General features: G+C 38.1%; 1 protein-coding gene across 3 annotated transcripts in view; it reads right to left on the reverse strand.

Annotated features, from left to right (window-relative positions):
* The window catches only part of RUNX3 (RUNX family transcription factor 3), a 210,778-nt gene that overhangs the window by 48,616 nt on the left and 137,363 nt on the right, over positions 1-24,799 (reverse strand). For all 3 annotated transcript variants that reach the window (XM_056560589.1, XM_056560588.1, XM_056560590.1), the window contains 2 exons: positions 10,966-11,210; positions 7,742-7,898 (listed from right to left, as the gene is read on the reverse strand). In XM_056560589.1, the coding sequence (XP_056416564.1) occupies positions 7,742-7,898; positions 10,966-11,210 (402 nt within the window). The remainder of the gene's footprint in view (positions 1-7,741; positions 7,899-10,965; positions 11,211-24,799) is intronic.

Genomic DNA, 24,799 nt, shown 5'->3' on the forward strand with positions numbered 1-24,799 from the left:
ACTGGGATTATCTCTACAACAAGTGGTTGAGGAGCCAACCCGGAGGGAGGCCATTTTGGATTTGGTATTCAGAAATTTGGATTTGGTGTATGATATTACTGTAGGCAAAAGCTTGGGATCTGGTGATCACCAGTCAGTGTGGTTTAATGTAAGAACAGTGATGGAGTCACACCACACAAAAACAAGATTTATATTTTAGAAAAAATGACTTTTCAAAAATTAGATTAGTCATAAATGAGTCCCTATCAGACTGGAATGGATCACATGGAGTCCAGGAGAAATGGGACTACTTAGAAGATGCATTATTGAAGGCAACAGAAACTTTCATTAGACTTGTCAGTAAAAGCAGAAAAGGGAAGAGAAAACTGTGGTACTTAGCAGAAGTCACCAAAATCATAAATACAAAAAGCTAGCATTTAGTAATTATAAAAAAAAAAGAGCAATGAAAAAAGGGAAAACTACAAGATAAGGCAGAAAGAGGCCAAGCAAGTTATAAGGACATCTAAAGTGCAGGCGGAAGAAAAACTAGCTCAGTGTCATGTATGGGCAGGGAAGGAGTGCACACTATTCTCGCCCACTTTCCTGTCCTACCTACTTACTTACCTGCCTTAGATGACAGGTCCATAACCACGGTGACGGTCCCTTCCTAAATAAGTGAGGGACAGTCAAAAGGTCAAAACAATAAACTACAAAACTGACAAAAGGTCATGAAAGGATGGAGGCACACAACTAACAGAAAACAAACCTAAACACGCACACACAAAAATACTTAGTCAGAGAGCCGAGTCTTAAACAGGAGAGCATGAAGCACAAGAATGCTAATACCAGAGAGAAGAGTCAGAGAGCAGAGCCAAAGGGTCAAAATGCCAGATATAACAGATACAGTATAAAGCTAGCTAGGAGACAAACAGAACTCTTTAGCAGGCTCAGACTGGGAGTAGACTGCCAGCTTATATGGAGCCAGAACAGGTGCTCCAATCAAGGTCAGCTGACCAGTCCAGACAGCCGGGCGTAACCCAGCAACAAAAAACAACAAAGAACCTGTCAGAACCTTCTAACCCTATAGGTTCTGACACTCAGTCTGTGAAAAAAGGGGATAAGACATTCTTCAGTTATATAAATGAAAAAAAAAGGAAATTAAAAAGGAATAACTAAATTAAAAACAAAGGAAGGAAGGAATGTAGAAGAGAATAAAGGGCTAGCCGACTGCCTTAATGAATACTTCTGTTCAGTTTTTACAGAAGAAAAGGAAGAAAAAGGACCTCAATTAGAGAGAAAGACTAATGAATTATTTGATGCATGTGTCTTTACAGAGGAAGAGGTTCCACGTTTGCTTTCTAAAGTTAAGACAAATAAGTCACAGGGGCCTGATGGGATACACCCAAAATTATTAAAGAGCTTAGCGGTGAACTAGCAAAACCATTAACAGATTTATTTAACCAATCACTGGTAACAGGAGTCGTCCAAGAAGATTGGAAATTAGCAAATGTCGTGCACATTCTCAAGAAAGGTAGTAGGGAGGAGTCAAGCAACTATATGTGAGTTAGTCTGACATCAATAGTGGGGAAATTAATGGAAACCCTACTAAAAGGATAGGATTGTGGAACATCTAAAAATCCCATGGATTACAAGATGAAAAGCAACATGGGTTTACTTCAGGGAGATCATGTCAAACAAAACTGATTTTTTGATAGGTGACTAAAATAATAGATGCCAGAGGGGCAGTAGACATCGCATATCTAGATTTTAGTAAGGCTTTTGACACTGTCCCACATAGAAGACTTATCAATACACTACAGTCTTTGAGATTGGACTCCTATATTGTTGAGTGGATTAGGTAGTGGCTGAGTGAAAGACAACAGAGGGTTGGAGTCAATGGAGAATATTTAGAGTAAGGTCTTGTTACCAGTGGGGTACATCAGGGATCTGTACTGGCACCAATTTTGTTTAATCACTTAAGGACTCAGGGCGTACCTGTACACCCTGAGTTCGCTCCCGTTCTATAACGCGGGGCCATAGCGTGGCCCCACATCATAGTGGGTCGTGCCCAGCCTCTAACAACAGCTGGGACCCATGGCTAATAGCGTGCAGCACTGGTTGCAGTGCCGCGCACTATTAACCCTTTAGATGCGGCATTCAAAATTGATCGCCGCATCTAAAGTGAAAGTAAAGTACTGCCAGTTAGCTCAGAGGGCTGTTCGGGACCGCCGTGGCGAAATCCTGGCCTCCCGAACATCTGGAGGACACCAGGAGGATCCCTACCTGCCTCCTGCATGTCCGATCGCCGAATGACTGCTCAGTGCCTAAGATCCAGGCATGAGCAGTCAAGCAGCAGAATCATTGATCAATGTTATCCGACGGGATAACAATGATCAATGTGGAAGATTAGTGTGTGCAATGTTACAGCCCCCTATGGGGGCTATAACATTGCAAAAAAAAAAAAAAAAAAAGTGAAATAAAAAAGTTAATAATGATTATTTAACCTCTTAAGGACGCCCTGTATGCCCTGCGCCTGGTCCCAGTATATAATGTGGGATCACACTGTGACCCCGCATCATACCGGGTCGGTCCGGGCGGCTAATGAAAGCCGGGACCCTGGGCTAATAGCGTGCAGCACCGATCGATGTGCCACGCACTATTTAGATGTGGCGTTCAAATTTGATCACCATATCTAAAATAAAAGTGAAAGCTTCGCGGCAGCTCAGTTGGGCTGATCGGGACTATCGCGGTGAAATCGCCATGTCCCAATCACCTGGAACCTGAGCCGAGGTTCCCTTACCTGCCTCCGTCGCATCTGATCGGCGATTGATTGCTCCAAGCCTGAAATCCAGACTTGAGCAATCAACCGCCGATAACACTGATCTTTGCAGTGTCAATGCACGGCAATGATCTGTGTAGCAGATCAGTGTGTGCAGTGTAATAGCCACTAGAGGGGTCTATAACACTGCAAAAAAAAAGTGCGAAAAAAAGTTAATAAAGATCATTTAACCCCTTCCCTAATAAAAGTAAGAATCACCCCCCCCCCCTTTTCCTATTTAAAAAGAAAACTGTGTAAATAAAAATAAACATATGTTGTATCGCCGCATGCGGAAATGTTCGAAATATAAAAATACTTTGTTATTTAAACTGCACGGTCAATGGTGTACTTGCAAAAAAAATTCCTAAGTCCAAAATAGCGTATTTTTGGTCCCTTTTTATATCATAAAAAGCAATCAAAAAGTCAGGTCAACACAAAAATAGAACCGATAAAAACTTCAGATCACGGTGCAAAAAATGAGCCCTCATACCGCTCCGTAAGTGGAAAAGTTATAGGGGTGAGAAATGATAATTTTAAACGTATACATTTTCCTGCATGTAGTTATGATTTATTTTAGAAGTAATGCAAAATCAAACCTATATAAGTATGGTATCATTTTAACCGTATGGACCTACGGAATAAAGATAAGAAGTCATTTTTACTGAAAAATGCACTACGTAGAAACGGAAGCCCCCAAAATTACAAAATGGCGTTTTTTCGTAAATTTTGTCACACAATTAATTTTTTCCCGCTTCGCCGTAGATTTTTGGGTAAAATGACTGATATCACTGCAAAGTAGAATTGGTGGCACAAAAAAAATAAGCAACAATATGGAATTTTAGGTGCAAAATTGAAAGAAGTGTGATTGTTTAAAGGTAGGTAAGGAGGAAAAAACGAAAGTTCAAAAACGGAAAAACCCTGAGTCCTTAAGGGGTTAATATCTTCATTATTGATAGTTAAAAAGGTCTCAATGGTAAGGTATGTCTTTTTGCTGATGACACAAAGATATGTAACAGGGTTGATGTTCCTGGAGGGATCCACCAAATGAAAAAGAATTTATGAAAACTAGAAGAATGGTCAGAACTCTGGCAACTGAAATTTAATGTGGATAAGTGCAAGATAATGCACCTGGAGCGTAAAAACCGAAGGGCAGAATATAGATTATTTGACACAGCCCTGACCTCAGTATCTGAGGAAAGGAATTTACGAGTATTTATTTCAGAAGACTTAAAGGTAGGAAGACAATGTAATAGAGCAGCAGGAAATGCTAGCAGAATGCTTGGATGTATAGGGAAAGGTATAAGCAGTAGAAAGAGAGAAGTGCTCATGCCGTTGTACAGAACTCTGGTGAGGCCTCACTTGGAGTATTGTGCGCAGTACTGGAGGCCGTATCTCTAGAAGGATATAGATATTCTAGAGAGAGTTCAGAGAAGAGCTACTAAACTAGTACATGGATTGCAGAATAAAACTTACCCGGAAAGGTTAAAGGACTTTAACATGTATAGCTTGGAAGAAGGAAGAGACAGGGGACATTATAGAAACTTTTATATTCATAAAGAGAATCAACACGGTAAAGGAGGGGATATTGAAAAGAAGAAAAACTACCACAAGAGGACATAGTTTTAAGTTAGAGGGGTAAAGGTTTAAAAGTAATATGAGGAAGTATTACTTTACTGAGAGAGTAGTGGATGCATGGAATAGCCTTCCTGCAGAAGTGGTCACTGCAAATACAGTGAAGGAGTTTAAGCATGCATAGTAGGGATCGACCGATTATCGGCACGGCCGATATTATCGGCCGATATTCACGTTTATTTCCGTTATCGGTATCGGCTTCTAACCTGCCGATAATGCGCAAAGCAAGGCGTGCGCACGAATCGCGGGACTTCAGTCCCAGCCCTGAACTTCAGGCCGGAATTGAAGTCCCGCGATTCGTGCGCACGCCTTGTATTGCCGTGCGGAGCAATTGCCTGACAGCTGACAGCATGGTGGAGCGGGAGCTGTCAGCTGTCCCGCTCCTCCACTCCCTCACCTTTCTCACACTACTTCATTCTTGCAATGGGAGTGAGAGCCGCGGGGACGCCATCCACGGCAGGCCGGCGTGATGACATCACATCATCGCGCCGGCGCCCGGAGATCACGTCCCTGCAGCTCTCACTCACAGTACAAGAACGTAGCAGCGTGTGAGAAAGGTGAGCACTGCTCGGGCGCTGTATGGATGGGGGGCAAAGTGAGGGGCACATATCAGGGGGGTCTTATATGTGAGGAACACAGGACAGGGGGGATTATATGTGGGGGCACATGACAGCCCCCCCTGTCATGTGCCCATATAATGCCCCCCTGACTTATAATACCCTCTGTCCTGTACCCTCACATATAATGCCCCCTGAGGGAGCAGGACATGGGCATTATATGTGAGGGGCACTGGACAGGGGGTATTATAAGTCAGGGGGCATTATATGGGCACATGACAGGGGTGGGCTGTCATGTGCCCCCACATATAATCCCCCCGTCATGTGCCCCTCATACATAATACCCCCTGTCCTGTGTTCCCCACATATAATGCCCCATGTCCTGTGTTCCTCACATACAATGCCCCCATCATGTGCCCCCCCCATATAATGCCCCCTGACATGTGCCCCTCATATATAATGCCCCATGTCCTGTGCCCCTGACATATAATGCCCCCTGTTCTGCACCCTCAGGGGGCATTATATGTGAGGTGCACAGGACATGGGGCATTATATATGAGGGGAACAGGACAGGGGGTATTATAAGTCAGGGGGGCTTTATACAGGCAGGGGGAGAGAAGCAAGTGGCGGCGGCGGTCTCTTGCACCGCAAAAGCCGCTACAGTTCATTGATTTTAAGCGCCCGCTTTAAATCAATGATCTGCAGCGGCTTCATGGGGGAGAGAAAAATAGCCGATAATTTATACCGGAATATCGGTATAAATTATCGGCTATCGGCCTTAACCTCCACAGATTATCGGTATCAGTATTGGCCCTAAAAAATCGATATCGGTCGATCTCTAATGCATGGGATAGGCATGAGGCTATCCTTCATATAAGATATTGATAGGCATAAGGCTATCCATCATATAAGATAGGACCAGGGACTATTGATAAGATTCAGATTATATGGCAGATGGGCCAAATGGTTCTTATCTGCCGACACATTGTATGTTTCTATGTTTCATTATGTAGGGCCAGGATGGTTATACTAATGCTTTATTACACCTGCCATAATAATGCTTTGAGTATTAACTCCTATAGTTTGCAGCATTCCGTGCTGAAAATCTTTCTGTTCTGTATACAGAGAAGTTCAGAGTAGCAGTATATCTTTTTGTGTGTGTTAGAAGTAATTCCTACAAGCTGTTTTCCTTTAAGGGTCAATTGCTTATAAAAGCGTTCTGTGGCATCATGCTGACTACAGGCTTTGTCGGACTAGGCTTCCCAGGTTGATGCTAAATGTAATCCATGACATCTCTCGGTTTTAATCCTATCATTCTTTTTCAGTGTCCTATTGTCCCCATGACTTGCTTTATTTCAGAAGAAAGACAAGATCGGAGGTGTTTTCTTTATTGTTTTACTGCCTATCCCAGGGGAAATATTGTGGTGTTTTGACCACTCAAAAGAACAAATGCTATTCGGGGAGATTTATCAAAACTTGTGCAGAGGAACAGTGGAGCATATGTCCATAGCAACCAATCAGATTCCATCTTTTATTTGTCAGAGGCCTTTTAAAAAATAAAATAAGTGATCTGGTTGGTTGCTATAGGCAACTGCTCTTTTGCACAGATTTTAATGCATTTCCCATGTAGACCATAGATGATGCTGTTAGTTTTGGACCCAAAATGTCAAATTATGGCAGTTTGGGACCCCAAAATAGGAGATGCTTAGTACAGGTCACAGCTTATCCAATATGTATTCTTAAAATTAAAATTGCAATTCTCATTCACCAACATATTACATCTACATCATCTAATTAATATTAATATTAAATAAGGGGATCCATGTACGGTGCATGTGTTAAACTATAGTTGAAAATTTGCATTATATCGGATATGACTTTTTGTGTTTTATTACTCAAAATGGAAATTACTGAAAGCTAACCTTGTTAGAATGGTAGAAATAACAAATATTGATTGGTTCAGCTCGGCGACATACTGGTGCAAAGGCATAGACAGACTGATAGAAAAGGTAAATGCTAATGAAATTTCAATGTCTTTAATATTATCATTTTTAGGTTCCTCATAGCTTTATAGTAAAACATTTCCATTTTAGGTTATGTAGTAGGTGGGTTAGGGCAGGGCTGTACTGCTCCTTTTGTAGCGCTACAAGGTTTCAACTAGTGTGATACAGCTGCAGTCCAAGGCAATATACTGAGGTTTATGCAATCTTGTGAATTACAGTTGGCATTCAATAGTTAAACTCAATCTTGTAAAGTCACAATGTCGCCCTAGCTTTATTCTACATTTGTTTTGACACATTATAATGAAACAATACATTTAAAAAAATAAAATTTAAGTTTAGGCAAAAATAGGATTCAATTAAACTGATGGCCTTTATATGCTGGTAGAAATTGTGAGGCAAAGTTTTTGTTTAGTACTACCCAGTGCACAACCATCTACTCAAATGGGCAGTCAAAAGAGAGAACAAAGCTTTTAATACCATGTCAGCTGACTGTACACAGCAAAATGCACGTACTCACATTATTTTAAATCAACCTGAATATGCAAGAAGCACCCAATCTATTATTAAGGATACAATGTATATAACTGTATAATGTATATAGAGAATACATAAAGTCATGAAGGGAGAATATTCACACCTACAAGGTACCTATAATTTAGTATTTTGTTTCTGTTTTGACATGACTCAATAACAACAGTTACTTACAATCACATGCTGAATTATTATACACATAGTGCTACAGTAAGGCCTACCTCTTCCACTTCTACCAACAAAGCGGAGATCATTAAACCGGGCTACTTGATTCTTCATGACTGCGGAAGCGTTCCTCAACTCAGCTGAATAGTTCTCATCGTTCCCAGCCATCACTGTTACTACCGTCCCATCAGGAACATCACCCAGTGCCACAACCTGCAGGAAAAGATGTGTTTAGTCAGGTTTAGAGATAAAAAGTATGCATTGGACACTTGTCAGTTTACTATCACCTGTACATTGATAATACTAGAGATCAGGAGACTTGTGTTCGCTGTCAGGAAATGTGATACCTAGAAATAAATTTGTACATATGTCATCCATATAACTGGATGAGTCATTTTAAATTAATTACAACCTATATATTTAATTGACCTTCCTAATAATAATCCACATACGGAACCAAAAATAAAACAGTAACTGTTTATTTTGCAAATCTCTAATTGTATTTTGGCATCAAAAGCTGAACAGGTCTGTATAAAACACAGAAGTGCCACAATTCTTGTTATTCTTGCATCAGTGTTTGCTTTATTCTGCATTGTCTATATGCAATAGCTGAGCATCATTTCATATAGATTACAATCTAGGTTGACAGCTACAGGGTATGAACATTTAATGCAGAATAGTTTGAATAAATGTGTCATGCTTAGCTAATTCACTAGGATTTATACAAAAAACTGAAAATGCTTCCAAAACTGAATACCATGTCCTATGTAATCAATTGTAGCATCAGTACAAGTGACTTTATGATATGAAAGATATCACAAAGCATTCAGATGTAAACCATTTTAAGAGCAACGTTAATGATCAACTTTACTAATTATTGCCAAAATAAGTTACTATAAAATTCTGGTGTAATGTATAACATTTAAATAATTCTATAATTTATTATGTAGTTTTAAAATTGCTACAAATACTCCAAAATTAAGTGATTTAGTATGTAAAATTATGTTTTTCATTTGATTCTGTTAACAATTGTGATTTTTATATCTAAATTTTTGTACAATTTTATATAATTTCTAAAATAAATGTATGCTCCCGGGCTCTTCATTAGTTCATATTGGTGCTAATAACTTATACTATTCATATATATTATTTTCTTTCCAGTCATTGTTGTATAGCATTGACAATTGCAAAGCGCTGGACAGAGAATGCACTTACTGGTCTAAATGTAATGTTTGTACTGTTTTTTTCCCCCCTTTATTTTAGTATTTTTCTCATTAATATTCAGTTCCTTTTCCTCATTTGTTCTGACATCTTTCAATAATTGTTATTTATTTATTTAATTTCTCCTTTTATATTTTTGGTCCATTGCCTACAAACCCATAAAAAAATTAAAAAAACAACAAACAAACGAACAAAACACCTGTTTTAATTACTGTCCTGTTCTTTCTAAATATCTTCTGTATTGTTCATATTTTATCATACATTATGCGAGCTCATGTCTAGTTTCACTACATTAAAAATATTTACTACATATGGTTTCTGCCTTCTGTGGAAATATGGTCTCAAATGTGATAAAAAGGAAAAAATGTACCTATTACATTTGTACATTCCTTTTTTTCACAACTGATCATCGAATAAATATGTGTTACGTCTTCATCTTTTCTGTCCTTGTTCAATACGAATTTATAAAAGAATGTAAATACTACTAAGATTATATCTTTATCAAAGTAATTCATTAAATGAACGCTGAATAATTAGATGGGTTATTGTATTGAAAATATTTAGGGTTTTAAACAATTGTGATATAAATAGATATTAATGTGAAGAAATCAGTAGTCTTTATATGTTGTCAATATAGAAATGATAAATCATGCAGAATTATTTGATATGCATTATACAAATGCAAACATGCACTTACATTTATGAATACATTTATAATTATTTTATCATTACAAAATGACAACCAAATGCAGTAGCTACTGATATAGACTTGCTTTACAATTACACATTTCTTTGAAGTGGAACAAACAATGTGAAACCTCAAACCTTCTTGTTTAGTACTAAGTTAACTTGGTTTTTGTACTTTATTTCCCAACAGAACTTTTCTTTAGATGTGTGTTCTATCGCTTCATTTCAATCTCTGACCACAGATATCTCATGTTCTTGAATGTGTTAAGCAGCAGCCCACTGATTTCCCATCATCAGATACAGCACTTGACACAAAGCCTGCAATTTTCTACTATTTATTATGTACCATGTTGCAATTGCAAAAGCAAAGTACTCTCTGATAATCGTCTAGCTTATTTTACACAGATCAAAACTTCCTTTTATAGCTTTATATATTATGGATCTATGAATGAAAAGTTATTAACACTTTAGATATATATTTTAGATCAGCTCATAATTTAGAACAACACATTGAAATTAATGTAACAATAGGAATAATAAACAAATAAATTAAACAATGGAACTATACTTTTTACCAATAGTGATAAAATCAGGGTTCAGGGTTATATTACTAGAAAGGGAACAGTGAAAGGATATTATACTACTGCAGGTGGATGCTTTGGTATAGAGGTGCATACATTTTACAGAATTCTATGGTTAATGTAGTTTTTTTTTGTTCCTGATCATTACACTAGATAATCTTCAGAAGAGAAAAGAGTGACTGTGAGGTTAGGAGACAGTTTGTGAAGTGGTATACCGATCATACCAAACCGTACGCTAAAACCATTCCTGACACAGTACATTTGGTTTAGCAATACCAACAATATAAACCATAAAGTAAAATATGACTGTCAATTTACAATGGTCTGTTCCCGTTTATTGAATTGATTATTTTTAGTATTAGACTTCTATCTAAATAGCAATATGAATGCAAACTGGATCTTATCAGAATCGTAATATTACTTTAGTGAATAGCATAAAAATTGTATTTCAGATCACTGCATGTCATTACAGAAATAGTATATATGTGATTGTCATTTGGCTCAGCTCGTACTATCTGCGGTTTTAACTAGGACTGATTGACAACCTGTTGCATTATTTTAACCCAAATAGTTATCGTCATGCCCAAAATATGAATTTATATAGAGATTAAATACTGCTGGAATGTAAAAAACTATTCTGTACATATAATAGATATAGCACGTCAAATGTCTGTTACATGGAGTTAAACAGCAGGTGCAGTAGTCAGTGCAAAGTATGAAAAGTACCATCCTTTTAAATATAAAACTTATACTTAATTTCTATGAAGAGTATACCCCTTCCCCCAAGTTACCTTGAATGCCACTGGAAGGGTCTTGTTGCATCTCCAATGTGAAGGCAGGACTGAGCATAAGAAGTTAGGGCTGTCAGTCCGGACCAGTTCTCCAGCGTGATCTGCAAGGACATCCACTACTGTTCGTATCTCCGTTCTTGTCCGTCCAGAGCCAGAAGAGTTGATGGCTCCATTGCTGTCTCCCATTTTACCGCAGGAGAAGGTAGTCGATGGAGGAGTAAAGCGCCGACTGGTGCTCGGGTCTACTGGAATACGCATTACAACAACAAAAGTTAAAAAAGTGCCAGCCACTGGGTTTAAACTAGAAGTTTAGTGTCCCTCTTAGAAGCTCTAAACCACTGTATACAAGAAAAGGCACTATATTCGTATTTAAGATTGGTTATCACTAATGATTTCTAAAATGAATAAAAGAGTTCAGAGATCAGTAGCTCAGGAAGTGACTGTCTGATCTGAAATCTGTTAGGCTGGTGGAGAAGGGGTGTTGCATGTGAAGAAACTCTGCGCCCAACCTCGTCTTCTCGAGTTTCTGCACCCTCCTTAAAGCACCAAAACCACAAAGAAAATGTTACGAAGTCTACAGCTATGACAGCGATCCAAGTAGCACTGCTAAGAAACAACACTTCACAAGCACTGAGTTGTGTGATATTGCAGCTGGTTCTCTTGCAATGGTCCCTTGTGAAGTAGCAGAACAGGCACAAGTCAGATCTAAAGCTGTTAAATGGATTCAGTTGCTCAGATGACTTAGAACAGTAGTTTTCTTTATATCACAGTCCAGAAACTCTACAAAATGTGAAAAAATGCATGAGAAAACAGAAGTCCGCACACATCTGTCTTCTTCCTGATGGTCGTGAAAAGAGCAATGTCAGCGTGAAAGGATGTGGGGGTGGTTAGAGGTTCCTCTATAGACCTTAATTTACTTATGGAACAATCCTGGAGATCCTGTGTCACAGAAAGTCCAAAGTAGGTAGAAACTTGACTTCATTCCAAATCACAGGTCGTAGTGAACTGGCATGAGTGTCCTATCATCTCATATGCTGACATGTAATATATCCAACAGTTTCCTCTCTACTGATCTGTCAGAAAAAGTGCAATAGTCGTGTTCTGTCATCCAGTATTTGACATCAGAGCTGTCACAGGGAGGGGGGTGGAGAGTGTAAGTGTGACTGGCAAATCAACAGTGCAACCCCTGTCTATAGGAAAGCAGAAGCTCACTGAAGGGTGTGCCTGTCAGGACAACTCCCCCCTGCAAATTTAGAGAGAGTCTGCTGTAAAGATAGACATAGATATAGAAATGCTCTAATAAGTGCAACAATCTGTTTTCATTATTTCTGAACGAATAGTTTACATTATTAGGTGTTTGCAACTAAATATACAATGCCATGCTCCTTCTAACCTAGTATGAAGAGAAGTGTTTACATACATAGATGGGATAAAAAAAAACATAGATGTGATAATAGTTTGATATTAAATAGGAGATAGTTTAAGATAAGGGATATGTACAGAGATATAAATTAGACATATGTTAGATACAGAGATATATGAGATAGATAGGTCAATATGAGATAGATATGATATTAGAGATTGATAGATAGATAGATGGAAAGATAGAATAAAAACACAGATGTGAAATTATTGATATTAAATTATTACAGATAGGAGGTAGACAAATATGAGAGATATTAAATAGAGAGATGAATAGGTAAATACTGTAGATAGATTTGAGATGATAAATTGATATCAAATACATGGCCAGATAGAATAATAGGTAGAGTTATGGATAAATAGATGTATGGATAGATAGATAGATAAATAGAAGAATGGACAGACAGGGTTTATCTTAAATGGATAGAGAACATATTGCAATAAAATTGTTATTAAACTTAAATATTTAATAAATAAAGAGACAGATAGATAAAGTGCATAAATAGTAGATTTATAATAGAAAGAGAAATAAAAAGATACATTTCTGGTAAATAAAGACAGAGATGGATGATAGATAGATAGATATAATTAAGATTAGATAGATAAAATTAGATTGGATAACTTTAAAGATTGCATTTAAATGGTTATTGGATTGATATATTGAAAAGATAAGAAGACAGATATGAGACAATATATTGTTATAAAGATGTACAAACATATGAAATAGGATAGATAGATAGATATATAGATACCAAATAGCTATGGTATAATTGGTCATAATTTATGAAACATTGCGAAAATAGCTTTTTGAATGTTAGGAATATTTTCTTAGCCCCCTTCAGGAGATCAAGCGTAAATGTACGCCCTTGTCCTGCTCTCATTGTATGAAGCGTGCTCAGAAGTTGAGCTTGCTTCATACCTTGTGAGTACGAGTTGTTATCAGCAGCCAGGACCCATGGCTAATGCTAGGCATTGCTGATTGGGATCAATTGGTGCTCCTTCATTGTAGGTAGCCTCAGCAGCCTGTAGTAATGGCGCACCGATGACACTGAACAATGTAGTTCTATGGGACAGCATTGTTCAGTGTATGCAATCAAAAGATTGCATGAAATAGTCACCTATGGGGACTAAAAAACTGTGAATAAAATGTAAATAAAAAATGTATAAATGTGAATAAGCCCCTTACCTAAAAGAAATTTGAATCACCTCCATTTTCCCATTTTTTTAAAATAAAGTGATGCAAACAATAGTAAACATAAACATGTGTGGTATCGATGCATGCGCAAATGTTTAATCTATATTTAATCTAATGTTAAAATATAACATTATTGAAACCATGCAGTAAATGGTGTTAACAAAAACAAATGTCAGAATTTAGGATTTTTTAATCCCTTTATATAACAGAAAAAGTTCCACCAAAATAAAAATGGTACCGTTGACGTTTTTAACATGAAATTTTTACCAAGAAAATGCTCTGATTAGAAATAAAACTCCCCAAAAGTAGCAAAATGGCGTTTTTTTTTTCCTTTTTCAAATTTTCCCTTCAAATAAATAACATATTCTTTATTTTCAGATCATTTTGGAAAAATATGGCTGAAAAATATATCAGCCATAAAAAAAAAATTATTTTAAATTACAGAAGCTACAAAAACACTGCAAATTATTTTTACAGCTGCTTTACAATAAAAATTTGATTTATTTTTAAATAAAATATTGGGTAAAAAAACTGAGTGTGAAGATAGCTATGTTGTCACTTTGTTCCTTTGTATTTTTGTTATTAATAATTCATGTTACCAACAGTTTACATTAATAGGAAAATTGCTTCATGGGTTAATCATTTAAGCCTGAGAAAAAGGAAACATTGCCTGGTCATTTAACAATGGAAATGTCTTGCGATTCATATGCATATGATATAGGGATTAGCCTCTTCTTTAACTGCAAAGTCTATATTTTTTCTTGGCTCTAAAATATCCATTATTTTAATTTAACATTATATAGTATGATAAGATAGATATAATTTAAGAAAAAATTTGGACTTTGAACAAATGTTTTTTTTTAATTTGTTGCATAAATTTGCACAAATGTAAATAAATAAACAAAACAATTTTTAATTTAAAACAAATCAAATATCATTACGAGTACCACAATACCAGTTTATTATAGAATGTAAAGGGAGGCTGGGGTATTCCACCTGGAACCTGTCCTGTCTGGGCATTTGTCGTTTAGGCACCAGTGATCATCACAGTTTCTATCTATGCCCTCTCTTCCATGTGTTGCCCACAGTGTCCAGGGAATGAAAAACTACACCAATAGTAGGAGGGCTAAAGGGGTACTCCCCTGGAAAATGTTTTTTTTTTCTTATTTTTTTTTTTTCTCAACTGGCTCCAGAAATAGATTTGTAAATTACTTCTATTTAAAAAAATCTTAATCCTTCCAGTACATATCAGCTGCTGTATACTACAGAGGAAGTTGAGTTGTTCCCTTCTGTCTGACCACAGTGCTCTCTGCTGACACCTCTGTCCATGCCAGGAACTGTCCAGAGCAGGAGAGGTTTGCTATAGTGATTTGCTTCTGCTCTTGACAGTTCCTGACATGGACAGAGGTGGCAGCAGAGAGCACTGTAGTCAGACAGAAAGGAAATTAAAAAAGAAAAGAACTTCCTCTGCAGTATACAGCAGCTGATAAGTACTGGAAGGATTAAGATTTTTAAATAGAAGTAATTTTCAAATCTGTTTAACTTTCTGGCACCAGATGATTTGAAACAAATAGTTTTCCACCGGAGTACCCCTTTAGGTACACTTCAAAATTTTGGCACTGTTATTTCAAACAACCTGGCATGAATAAAAAGTACAAGTGAATATAAGAGACTCAATATATTAAAAATATATGCTTCCTACTACACCAGAGGGAAGACAGATGATTTAGTTGCACTGACATCAAGTTACACTGAATATAGGTCTATTGAGAGGGGAGGGGCCATGGGGTAGGAGTGAGTAGAGGATTTGCAGGCACACAGACAAATACTCTGCAGGCTTACAGTCTCGCATACAGTGCTGGATTCACAGGTTAGACTGCTCAAGTACTGCTATATATTGTTACAACGTCTGAGGGTTATTACAGAGAGGTATGGAAGCAGGATCCTTTGTTTCTGTGTTCATATAACGTATCATGTATGTAATGTATTACAATCCACTCTGCAGCTGAGCATAGGAAACCTGACACAGAGATGGAGCCTGCAGGGTGATAACTAGAGGGAAACATGCTATATACTAGCCATACAATGGGCTCAAATAGAGCTACTCTTCATGTACACACAGAGGACAGTTTATACTGAAAATGTACCTGAAATGACACTTTAAATCCTTCATGGTTGCTACAGTATGTTTGGCACTGTCAGCAAGATAAAAGTGCCACTTAGGGTTCCTGTATTTTGATAAAAGAGTTTTGCACACAAAAAAAATAAGAAAAAAACACTCAAGAAAAATTATCGGTCAGAAAAAGTGCTACTAAGTGATTATTTTGCTAAATCTGCATTTAATAAATTCCGTATTAAGACTTCTGCTTGATTTCAAGTAATTGGAGAATTCCTGTTTACACCCTAAATACTTCAATAAGGTAAATAATTTTCACAGCTGATTGTTTGCTACAATTGTATCCAGTCTCCATAATCCTCTGTGAGAGAACCACATCAATAGAAAAAAATCTCTAACTGGTCATGTGGATAGTTAAATGCGACAATGTATCAGGAAAATTTTACCTGCCAGGCTAGTTATTTTCTCTAATGTAAAAAGACATTTTTGCTGCCAACATAAGCTATCACATTGTCCTTTGGTGTTAGGCAAAATGTTGCTCGACAATTTCTTTGTTCATGTATTCACTTGATAGATGAAAAGTAAACAGTTAAAAAAGGACTCATGAATTATAAGAAATAGAAAATGTAAATCACTATAACGTATGTTCTATTTCTTTTTCAAGTATGAAATGCTTTTACTATGTATTCTGCATCCTGCAGAATCATTCTGTGTTTGGGGAATCTATTAGGTTGTTCATCCTGATCCTACTGGTTCATAAACAAATTTCTAAGACTGGAACATGCAGATAATCCTTTATTGAGTAAAATCGGAAACACAGGCACGGGAGGACATGACGCGTTTCAGGCGTGTACCGCCCTTAGGGCGGTACACGCCTGAAACGCGTCATGTCCTCCCGTTCCTGTGTTTCCGATTTTACTCAATAAAGGATTATCTGCATGTTCCACGCTGGCAATCTTTTCTTATCTCCATAGTTTGGTGTAGCCATACGCCTGCCGTGCTGTGGAAAGGACGCCTATCCGGTGAGCTGATCTACCTGTCTCCTCCTATTGCTAAGACTGCAGTGAAGACTGGAGCAGCGGGAGAGTTAAAGTCAATAATGCTGACTGATGGGCCATTTAGTGTCTACTGAAAGCTGAGCGACAACATATGTGAGCACTGTAGGTACTGGAGCATCTGCTAGACAACATTTCAGGTGATTATTGTTATAATAGATGCTCTTGTCAACTCATTTTATGCCTATTTTATATGTAGACACTGTTATGTCCTCCTCTACATTTATCTGTTAGACTTTCTTTATTAAATTGTATCTGACATATTTCTCCGTATGACATATCTATCTGTGTATATCCCATATGTCACTCCTTTTTTTTCTTTTGTTTTGCATTAACCAATTATCCCTCTCTCTTTATATATTCTCTGTATCTAACTAGCTTTATAATGTGAATGTCTAATATCAAGCCATCATTGTCAAAACTATAAAAAATGTATGTAATTCTCTATTTATCTATCTCATATCTATCTATGTGACTCTCATTATTGAATGAATTTATTTATGTGTTTATGATGTACTAAATATATGTTAGTTTTGGTATTATGTAGATAAGTATCTTGTGTGAGTGGATGAGAGGAATAATAATAACCTGTATGTAATGCTGCTTTGACATTTCTTACCACTAGTTGTCACTGCAGTAACATTCAACTTGAGTAGTAGAATTGTTTATTGATGCTTAAAGTTATATAAAAAAAGAAAAAATATATATAAAAGCTTGCAAGCATTATTATTAGGCCTCATGCACATAGGTGTAGTACAGCTTTATAAAACCTCTACAGATAGACTTCTATAGGACTCTCCTGTACCGTCATATGCCTGCAAGAAGAGGCATAGAGGTTAGTATTTTTTTTTCTTTTGGATTCCATATGATACTATGCTGTGTTACAGAGGTATAGTATACTCTTGTACTCCCAAGGAAGAATATCTCTGTAATAGGAAACAACTGATCTGCAGCTTCATAACACAAAGCCCCATAGATTCTTTGTGTCTTAATGAATCTGTCTTTCAAAAACTCCTAAAATTAACAAACTTTGTGTAAATCAACAATACAAGCGAATATAGGAAAATTTTAACACATCCTAATAAAGTTGCCTCTTCTTCACTTATGACCCATTTCTTTTCCTACCCCACCTCCTGCACTCTCCTTCTCTGTCATAATTATATCTATAGAGGTCTATTGAGAGGTTAGGGAGAGAAAGAGGAGGTGCCTCAAAGAGGCTTTAGTTAGTGTCTTGCTTTCTCAACCCAGTGCTTACATCACAGCTTACACTGCTCATTGCTGTTGCATAATGCTCTCCATGTTGCTGCTTTTTTGTATGTGATAGATAGACATAGGAGATCAGAGCACTCACTTCTATCGGTTCAATGTGTATGGAAACATCATAGCAGCTAATCTTCACCCACTCTGGAGCTGAGTAAAAATGGACAACTGCCCACGGAGGAGAAAACTGGGGAAGATACAAGCCATATTGGGTAGAAATAATGATATTCAATATGAACACATACATGACAGCTTGTTCTAAAAAGTCACCTGAAATGACAGGTAAACATTAGAAATTCATAGCAAAATACTGAAAAGTGTACGTACACAGCATTTTTTCTTTTTTTTATTGGCCTCTTTTTTTTAAATTATTTATACTCTAGCCAGTAAAACACTTGAAGTATGTGAAGTCATCTTTTTTTAATCAAAGTAGCAATGGTTTACAACACATGGGAGAAAGGAAATGTACGGGGTCTATTTCTGCTTCTGATTAAAACATCTTCACTGTTTTTTTTTCTTTTTAAAGGAAAATGCACCTAGAAGTCATGCCATTTGCAAATGTTAGTAGATGACACCATTGGGATTGCCATTTACAAATGTTAGTAGATAACACCATTGGGATTGCCATTTACAAATGTTAGTAGATGACACCGTTGGGATTCCTTCAGCTCAGACTGATTCCACAGCTTGAAATATATCAGCCATTGCAAAGAGATTGGATAACTTTGCAGCACTGTTGGGGTCTGGGGTCTGGGGTCTGCAGTTTTGTCTGGGGTCTTAACTCATTCTGTGATCTGGCTTGGGACTGTACTTCATTTAAAGGATAACTCTGGGATGTGCAACTTATCCCCTTTCCTAAGGATAGGGGATAAGTGTTAGATCGCATGTGGTCCGACCGCTGGGGCCCCCTCGCGATCTCCTGCACTGAGCCCCGGCTCCCTGCATGAAATGAGCGTTTTCGACCACATCACGAAGCTGCGGCCGACATACCCCCTCCATGAAGTTCTATGGCAGAGGTGGAGATTGCAGAAAGCAGCGCTCTGGCTCTGCCATAGAACCGTATGGAGGTGGCGTGTCTGACGCTGCTTCCGGCAGTGGTCAAAAATGACCATTCCATGCAGGGAACCGGGGCTGCATTCGGGAGATAGTGTGGGGCCCCAGAGGTCGGACCCCCCACGATCAAACACTTATCCCCTATACTCAGGATAGGGGATAAGTCATACATAAGTTGTACACTGGAGGTAAGACCTGAGATCAGTATTTATCATGAGGTCTGGTTTAGCATCCTAATTTATTTTTGGGTCTGAATATACTTTAGCATCCAAGTAAGGGGTAGGTATTAATTTTAAGGTTCATATGCACTCAATGTAATTCATTTCAAGGTTGGGAGCATAACTTACGGTAAATGGGTGAGATATAAATTCACAGCGGAAAAAAAAGGAAAAAAGCCTGGTGTTGTACATGTTCCTGTGCACTGGTCCAAATACAAATTCTCAATTAATAAGTGTGCCCATTGGGCTTTGTTAAATAGGTTTGCTATTGAAATAAGGAAGTAAGATAAGCCACTAAGGCTGGGTCACATATGTCAGTTGTCCGGCATAGCTTCCCTCCGACGTCCACGGGACGGAAACTGATGCTAGAACTGATCCTATTAATTTGAATGGGACAGTTCACAATCATCCAGCGACCCAATTTTGATGATGGATGGTTGGACATGCCGGACAGCATCGGACAGGGGAATGCAGCTTGCTGTGTTCCCCTGTCAGGTGCCAGAAACAATGGATGCCGTATGGCATATAACTGATGACAAGTGATGCACGTTGTCATCAGTTGCAGCATTAGTTGCGTCGAGATTTAGGCTGAGTTCACCTATGCCGAATGCTGGACATATGTGAACCCAGCTTTACACATACATTAGAGAAACAAAAATTTTTTTTTTTTTTATATGCAGGACAAATTCAGGAAACATCTTTCTACAGATGGTTCCTTTCATTCATAATAACTGTCCGTACTTACGGGTAAGTTTGACAATTGTGTCAGATGTGTGAACAAAATGATAATTGAATGAGTGAAATTATAATAAATTGTCCAGAAAAGAAAGTACATTGAGAATTCAACCAAGGAGATGGAGAGGTAATGAGGTGACGTGGATAGAAAGGATTGTATGAAAAACCAGGTAGCATCAAAGTGAAAGGAAAGAAACTAAATGGATTATGTCATGTAAACTGCAAGACTAGTATGAATAAGATGAATAAATACCAATATCCTATGTTAATGACTATGTTCAAAATACGCAGTATTCAACATGACAGTTACCTTAAGGCTGTATTCACATCACGATTGCAGCCTATGGTTGCCAGATCCGGATGGGGGAGGGAAAAAAACGGGCACTCCTGTACCCCAGTTGGACCGGCACTGAAATCATTTCACTTTAATTAGCTGACCGGAGTCAAACAGTGACTCCGCTCAGCTCATTTCTGCCCCGTATCCGGCTTTGTGACCAGAATTAAAACCGTAGTATACTACAGTTTTAGGTCTGATCACAAAACCGGATACGGGAAGAAAATGAGTCGACTGGAGTCACTGTTTGACTCAGGTCGGCTGATTAAAGTGAATGGATTTCAGCGCCAGTCCGGCTGGGGTACGGGTGCGCTCGAATTTCTGCAATCGTGATGTGAATGCATCACATGGAACACTAAGGCTAAGTTCACACTGCAGAATCTCCAGGCAGAAAGTTTCCGCCCGGAGATTCCGAGTGCGGCCAGCTAGGCCAGCTGCTTCACAAATTCCGAAGTGTTCATTTGTGAACAGAAGCCCATTCACTACACTATACATTTTAGCAAGCGGAAGTTCTGCCTGCAATTTCAAAGCGGAATTGCGTAGTGTGAACCTAGCCTAAAAGTTGTAATATTCACATATATGGTTACTATTAGATACATGCAATGCCATTAGTTTGTTACAAGACATATCCGTTAACAGCATCCGTTAATATTTGCTTCTACTTTGTCCAGAGCAGAAGCAAATCCCCATAGCAAACCTCTCCTGCTCTGGACAGTTCCTGACATGGACAGAGGTGTCAGCAGAGAGCACTGTGGTCAGATGGAAATAACTACACAACTTTCTCTGTAGTATACAGCAGCTGCTAAGTCCTCGAAGGGTTAAGATTGTTAAATAGATGTTATTTACAAATCTATATAACTTCCTGGCACCAGATGATTTGAAAACACTCTTTAAGGAAGTGCTGGAAAACAATGATGGCCACACAAAATATTGACACTTCAAGCCCAAGGGGTGTACTCACTTATTTTGAGAGGACACAACATTACCAGGCACGGCCACTACACAATGTTTTTTTAGCAAAAAGAAAAATGCTGCATATCAGGATTTTTCCTCCGCTAAACTCACGGACAACAAACAGAAGCCTGACAGACCGCATTCGGGATCCGTACAGCTCTGTTATCAGCGTCTGTAATGAAACTCCTGAACAGACCTTTGAAAAGCTGATGTGAACATGGCCTAAGTGCAATCAATGCAAAAAAAAAAAAAGCCCTAAACTCTGAAACGGATTATTGTACTACCATATTTCTGTCCAATAAATTGGCAATATTCATTGGAAGACGTGGTCAGCTCTTGTGAGGTAGTTAGGCAGTGCCTCATTGAAGGTAAATTTTCCAATACTGCAAGCATTTAGCTAAGAATGTATAGAGTCTTCCAAAACTGGCTTAAAGGAGAACTCCGGAATAGGAAAATTATCGTCCATACTACCGGCAGAAAAAAAATAAAGAGGTACATACCTTCCTTCGCTCCCCCGGTGCCTCCGGCCTCCGCCGCGATCCTCTTCCTGATTGCCGGTGGTCAGCGAGTCATACTGCACTCAGCCAATCACCGGCCGGAGCGAAGTCCCGACTCGGCCGGCGATAGGCTGAGCGGCAGTGTGAGAACGTATCAAGACACACAATCCTTCACTACACAGGCACCTGCTGCCGGGGCCGAAAACGTCACATTGCCGCTCAGCCTATCGCCGGCTGAGTCGGGACTTCACTCTGGCTGGTGATTGGCTGAGTGCAGTATGACTTGCCAACCACCGGCAACCAGGAAGAGGATCGCAGCGGAGGCCAGAGCCGGTTACCGGAGGCAGTATGGATGATAATTTTCCTATTCCGGAGTTCTCCGTTAGGTAATTGTAAAAAAAGCTTACAAAAACTTACTGAGAGAGTAGTGGATGCATGGAATAGCCTCCTTTCAGAAGTGGTTGCTGCAAATACAGTGAAGGAGTTTAAACATGCATGAGATAAGCATAAGGCTATCCTTCATATAAGATAGGACCAGGGACTATTGATAGGATTCAGATTATTGGGCAGACTAGATGGGCCAAATGGTTCTTATCTGCTGACACATTCTATGTTTCTGTCTGCCTTACCTTTGGAATTGTCTTAGCAAACATGGTCATCCAAATGAATCCCAATGTTGGCCATTTTCGTAACATAAAAAATAATTATTAATAATTTTTAGTTATATAGCGCACACAGATTTTGCAGCACTGTACACTCAAATTTGTTCCTGTCCCCATTGGGGCTCACAATCTAAACCTATCAGTATATTTTGAAATATTTGAGGAAACCGGTGTACTATTTGTATACAAGTCTTCCAGTGACAGACTAATAGAAAGTTCCTGAACTGAGAACCCCATATCATATGTATTTACCCCCCAAAAATGAGGACAGGAAATATTCTTGGTACAGACCATCTTGGTTACTTCTGTCATGGTGGACATGTGGCATAGTGATATAGTAACATAACCTTTGGGCTGAGGATCTACAGTGACCTTGCACTGAAGCAGTTTTAAAGGGGTACTCCGGTGTAAAACTTTTTTTTAATCCTTTCGATACTTATTAGCAGCTGTATGCTACAGAGGAAATTATTTTATTTTTTTAATTTATTTTTTGTCTTGTCCACAGTGCTCTCTGCTGACACCTCTGTCTGTGTCAGGAACTGTCTAGAGCAGCATATAGGTTTGCTATGGGGATTTTCTCCTGCTCTGGACAGTTCCTGATATGGGCATCAGGTGTCAGCAGAGAACACTGTGGACAAGAGAAAAAAGAATTTCCTCTGTAGCATACAGTTGCAAATAAGTACTGGAAGGGTAAAGATTTTTTAATAGAAGTAATTTACAAATCTGTTTAACTTTCTGGCACCAGTTGATTTAAAAAACATAATAATAATAATAAATTCCACCGGAGTACCCCTTTAAGGCTTTAGACAGCACTGTAACCCTATCAGTGTGGGAATCTGTGATGGTCCAAGTTCATAGACCTTCACAGATGTTCTATTGAAATGTCTCTGTGACATGTCAAAATTAAACATCATATGAACAGAAAATAAAAGGGAAAACAGCATCATTACATTTAAATGTGACTATAACAAGCCATGTTGTAGAGATGACTTTTAAATTCAAGGATTTTTGCAAATTTATCCCATAACGATGTCTATTGTGTACTGTAAATGACTGGCTAATTATTAAACCATGAATACAATACATTCACAAGCTGTAATAGTGGTCATTTTTAAGGGTTAATATCACTTGCTTTTTTTCATGTAATTTGTAAAAATACTACAGGAAAGCAGATTTTGTATTAATAATTCACAGTTCCATTGCTTTCTGTAAAGCATTTAAGTACTGTACATTGCTGATTCTTTGCCCTCTAATATATTATTGATGTTTGTTTCCCATGAAATGGCACTGTCCTGTGAAAGATTTGGTTTGTGATTTAAGAACTTACAAATGGTTTCAATACAAGAAGAAATTGGTGAGATACATCCCTTTAGGAATAAAACATGTCCTTAAATTGTTGAATAAACATGTAATGAGATCTACATAGAAACATGCAATGATTTGCCCCTTCTTAGTGTATCTCAGGGCAAACAGAGATGCACAATCACAGATGTAATAGTGATATACGGATTAGGGGATTTTTCCCATTTAACACTAAAATGTCCCTGTCATTTGGCCCTGTCCTATAAAAAACATTTGACATGTTACAGAAACATGTCAAAAGTTTTGATTAGTTAATGGTCTTAGTTCTGAGACCCTCACTGATCAGGAGAATGAGCATGGATAAATGCACAGTAAAGCTCTTTACTCCTCAGCACTCAGTTACCTTTGTCTCCCAAAAATTCTATGGGGCACACTTATCTCTGCTCATTCTCTTGATCGGTGGGGGTCTTAGCACTATGAGACCCTGACTGGTAAAAACTTTTTTAACATATCTTTAATGGCAGGTGCACAATAACAAACAAATAAGTAAACATTTTTTTTTTAAATTTTAAGCTAACCTATATGTAACTATACTGTATATACATTGAACAGCCATACCACTAAAACCACTATTGCTTAGATCCTCTTTGTACCACCAGAACGGCTCTGCATATTTAAAGCATGGATTCCACAAGACCTCAGAAGGTTCCCTGTGGTATATGGCACCAAGGCATTAGCAGTAGATGGTTGCGTATGATTGTTGCCATGGTAACCACAATGCTACCTAAAACTTGTTTCACAAAATATAAGGTCTCATATAGCCACACAAAACCCATAATGACACCACTTGCAAAAACCTCTGTGCAGTTAAGATCATACTTAAAAGTTAAAGGGGTATTCCAGGATAATTTTTTTTATTTGACTGTGCTACAGGGGCTGTAAAGTAAGTGTAGTCCATAATATATTGTCTGTACCTATGTTTCATGGTGGTTTCTCAATTCTTCTGGGATTTTGCCGCAAGGTTTATTTTT

This window comes from Hyla sarda, chromosome 2 (assembly GCF_029499605.1).
Source record: "Hyla sarda isolate aHylSar1 chromosome 2, aHylSar1.hap1, whole genome shotgun sequence".
Lineage (NCBI taxonomy): Eukaryota > Metazoa > Chordata > Amphibia > Anura > Hylidae > Hyla > Hyla sarda.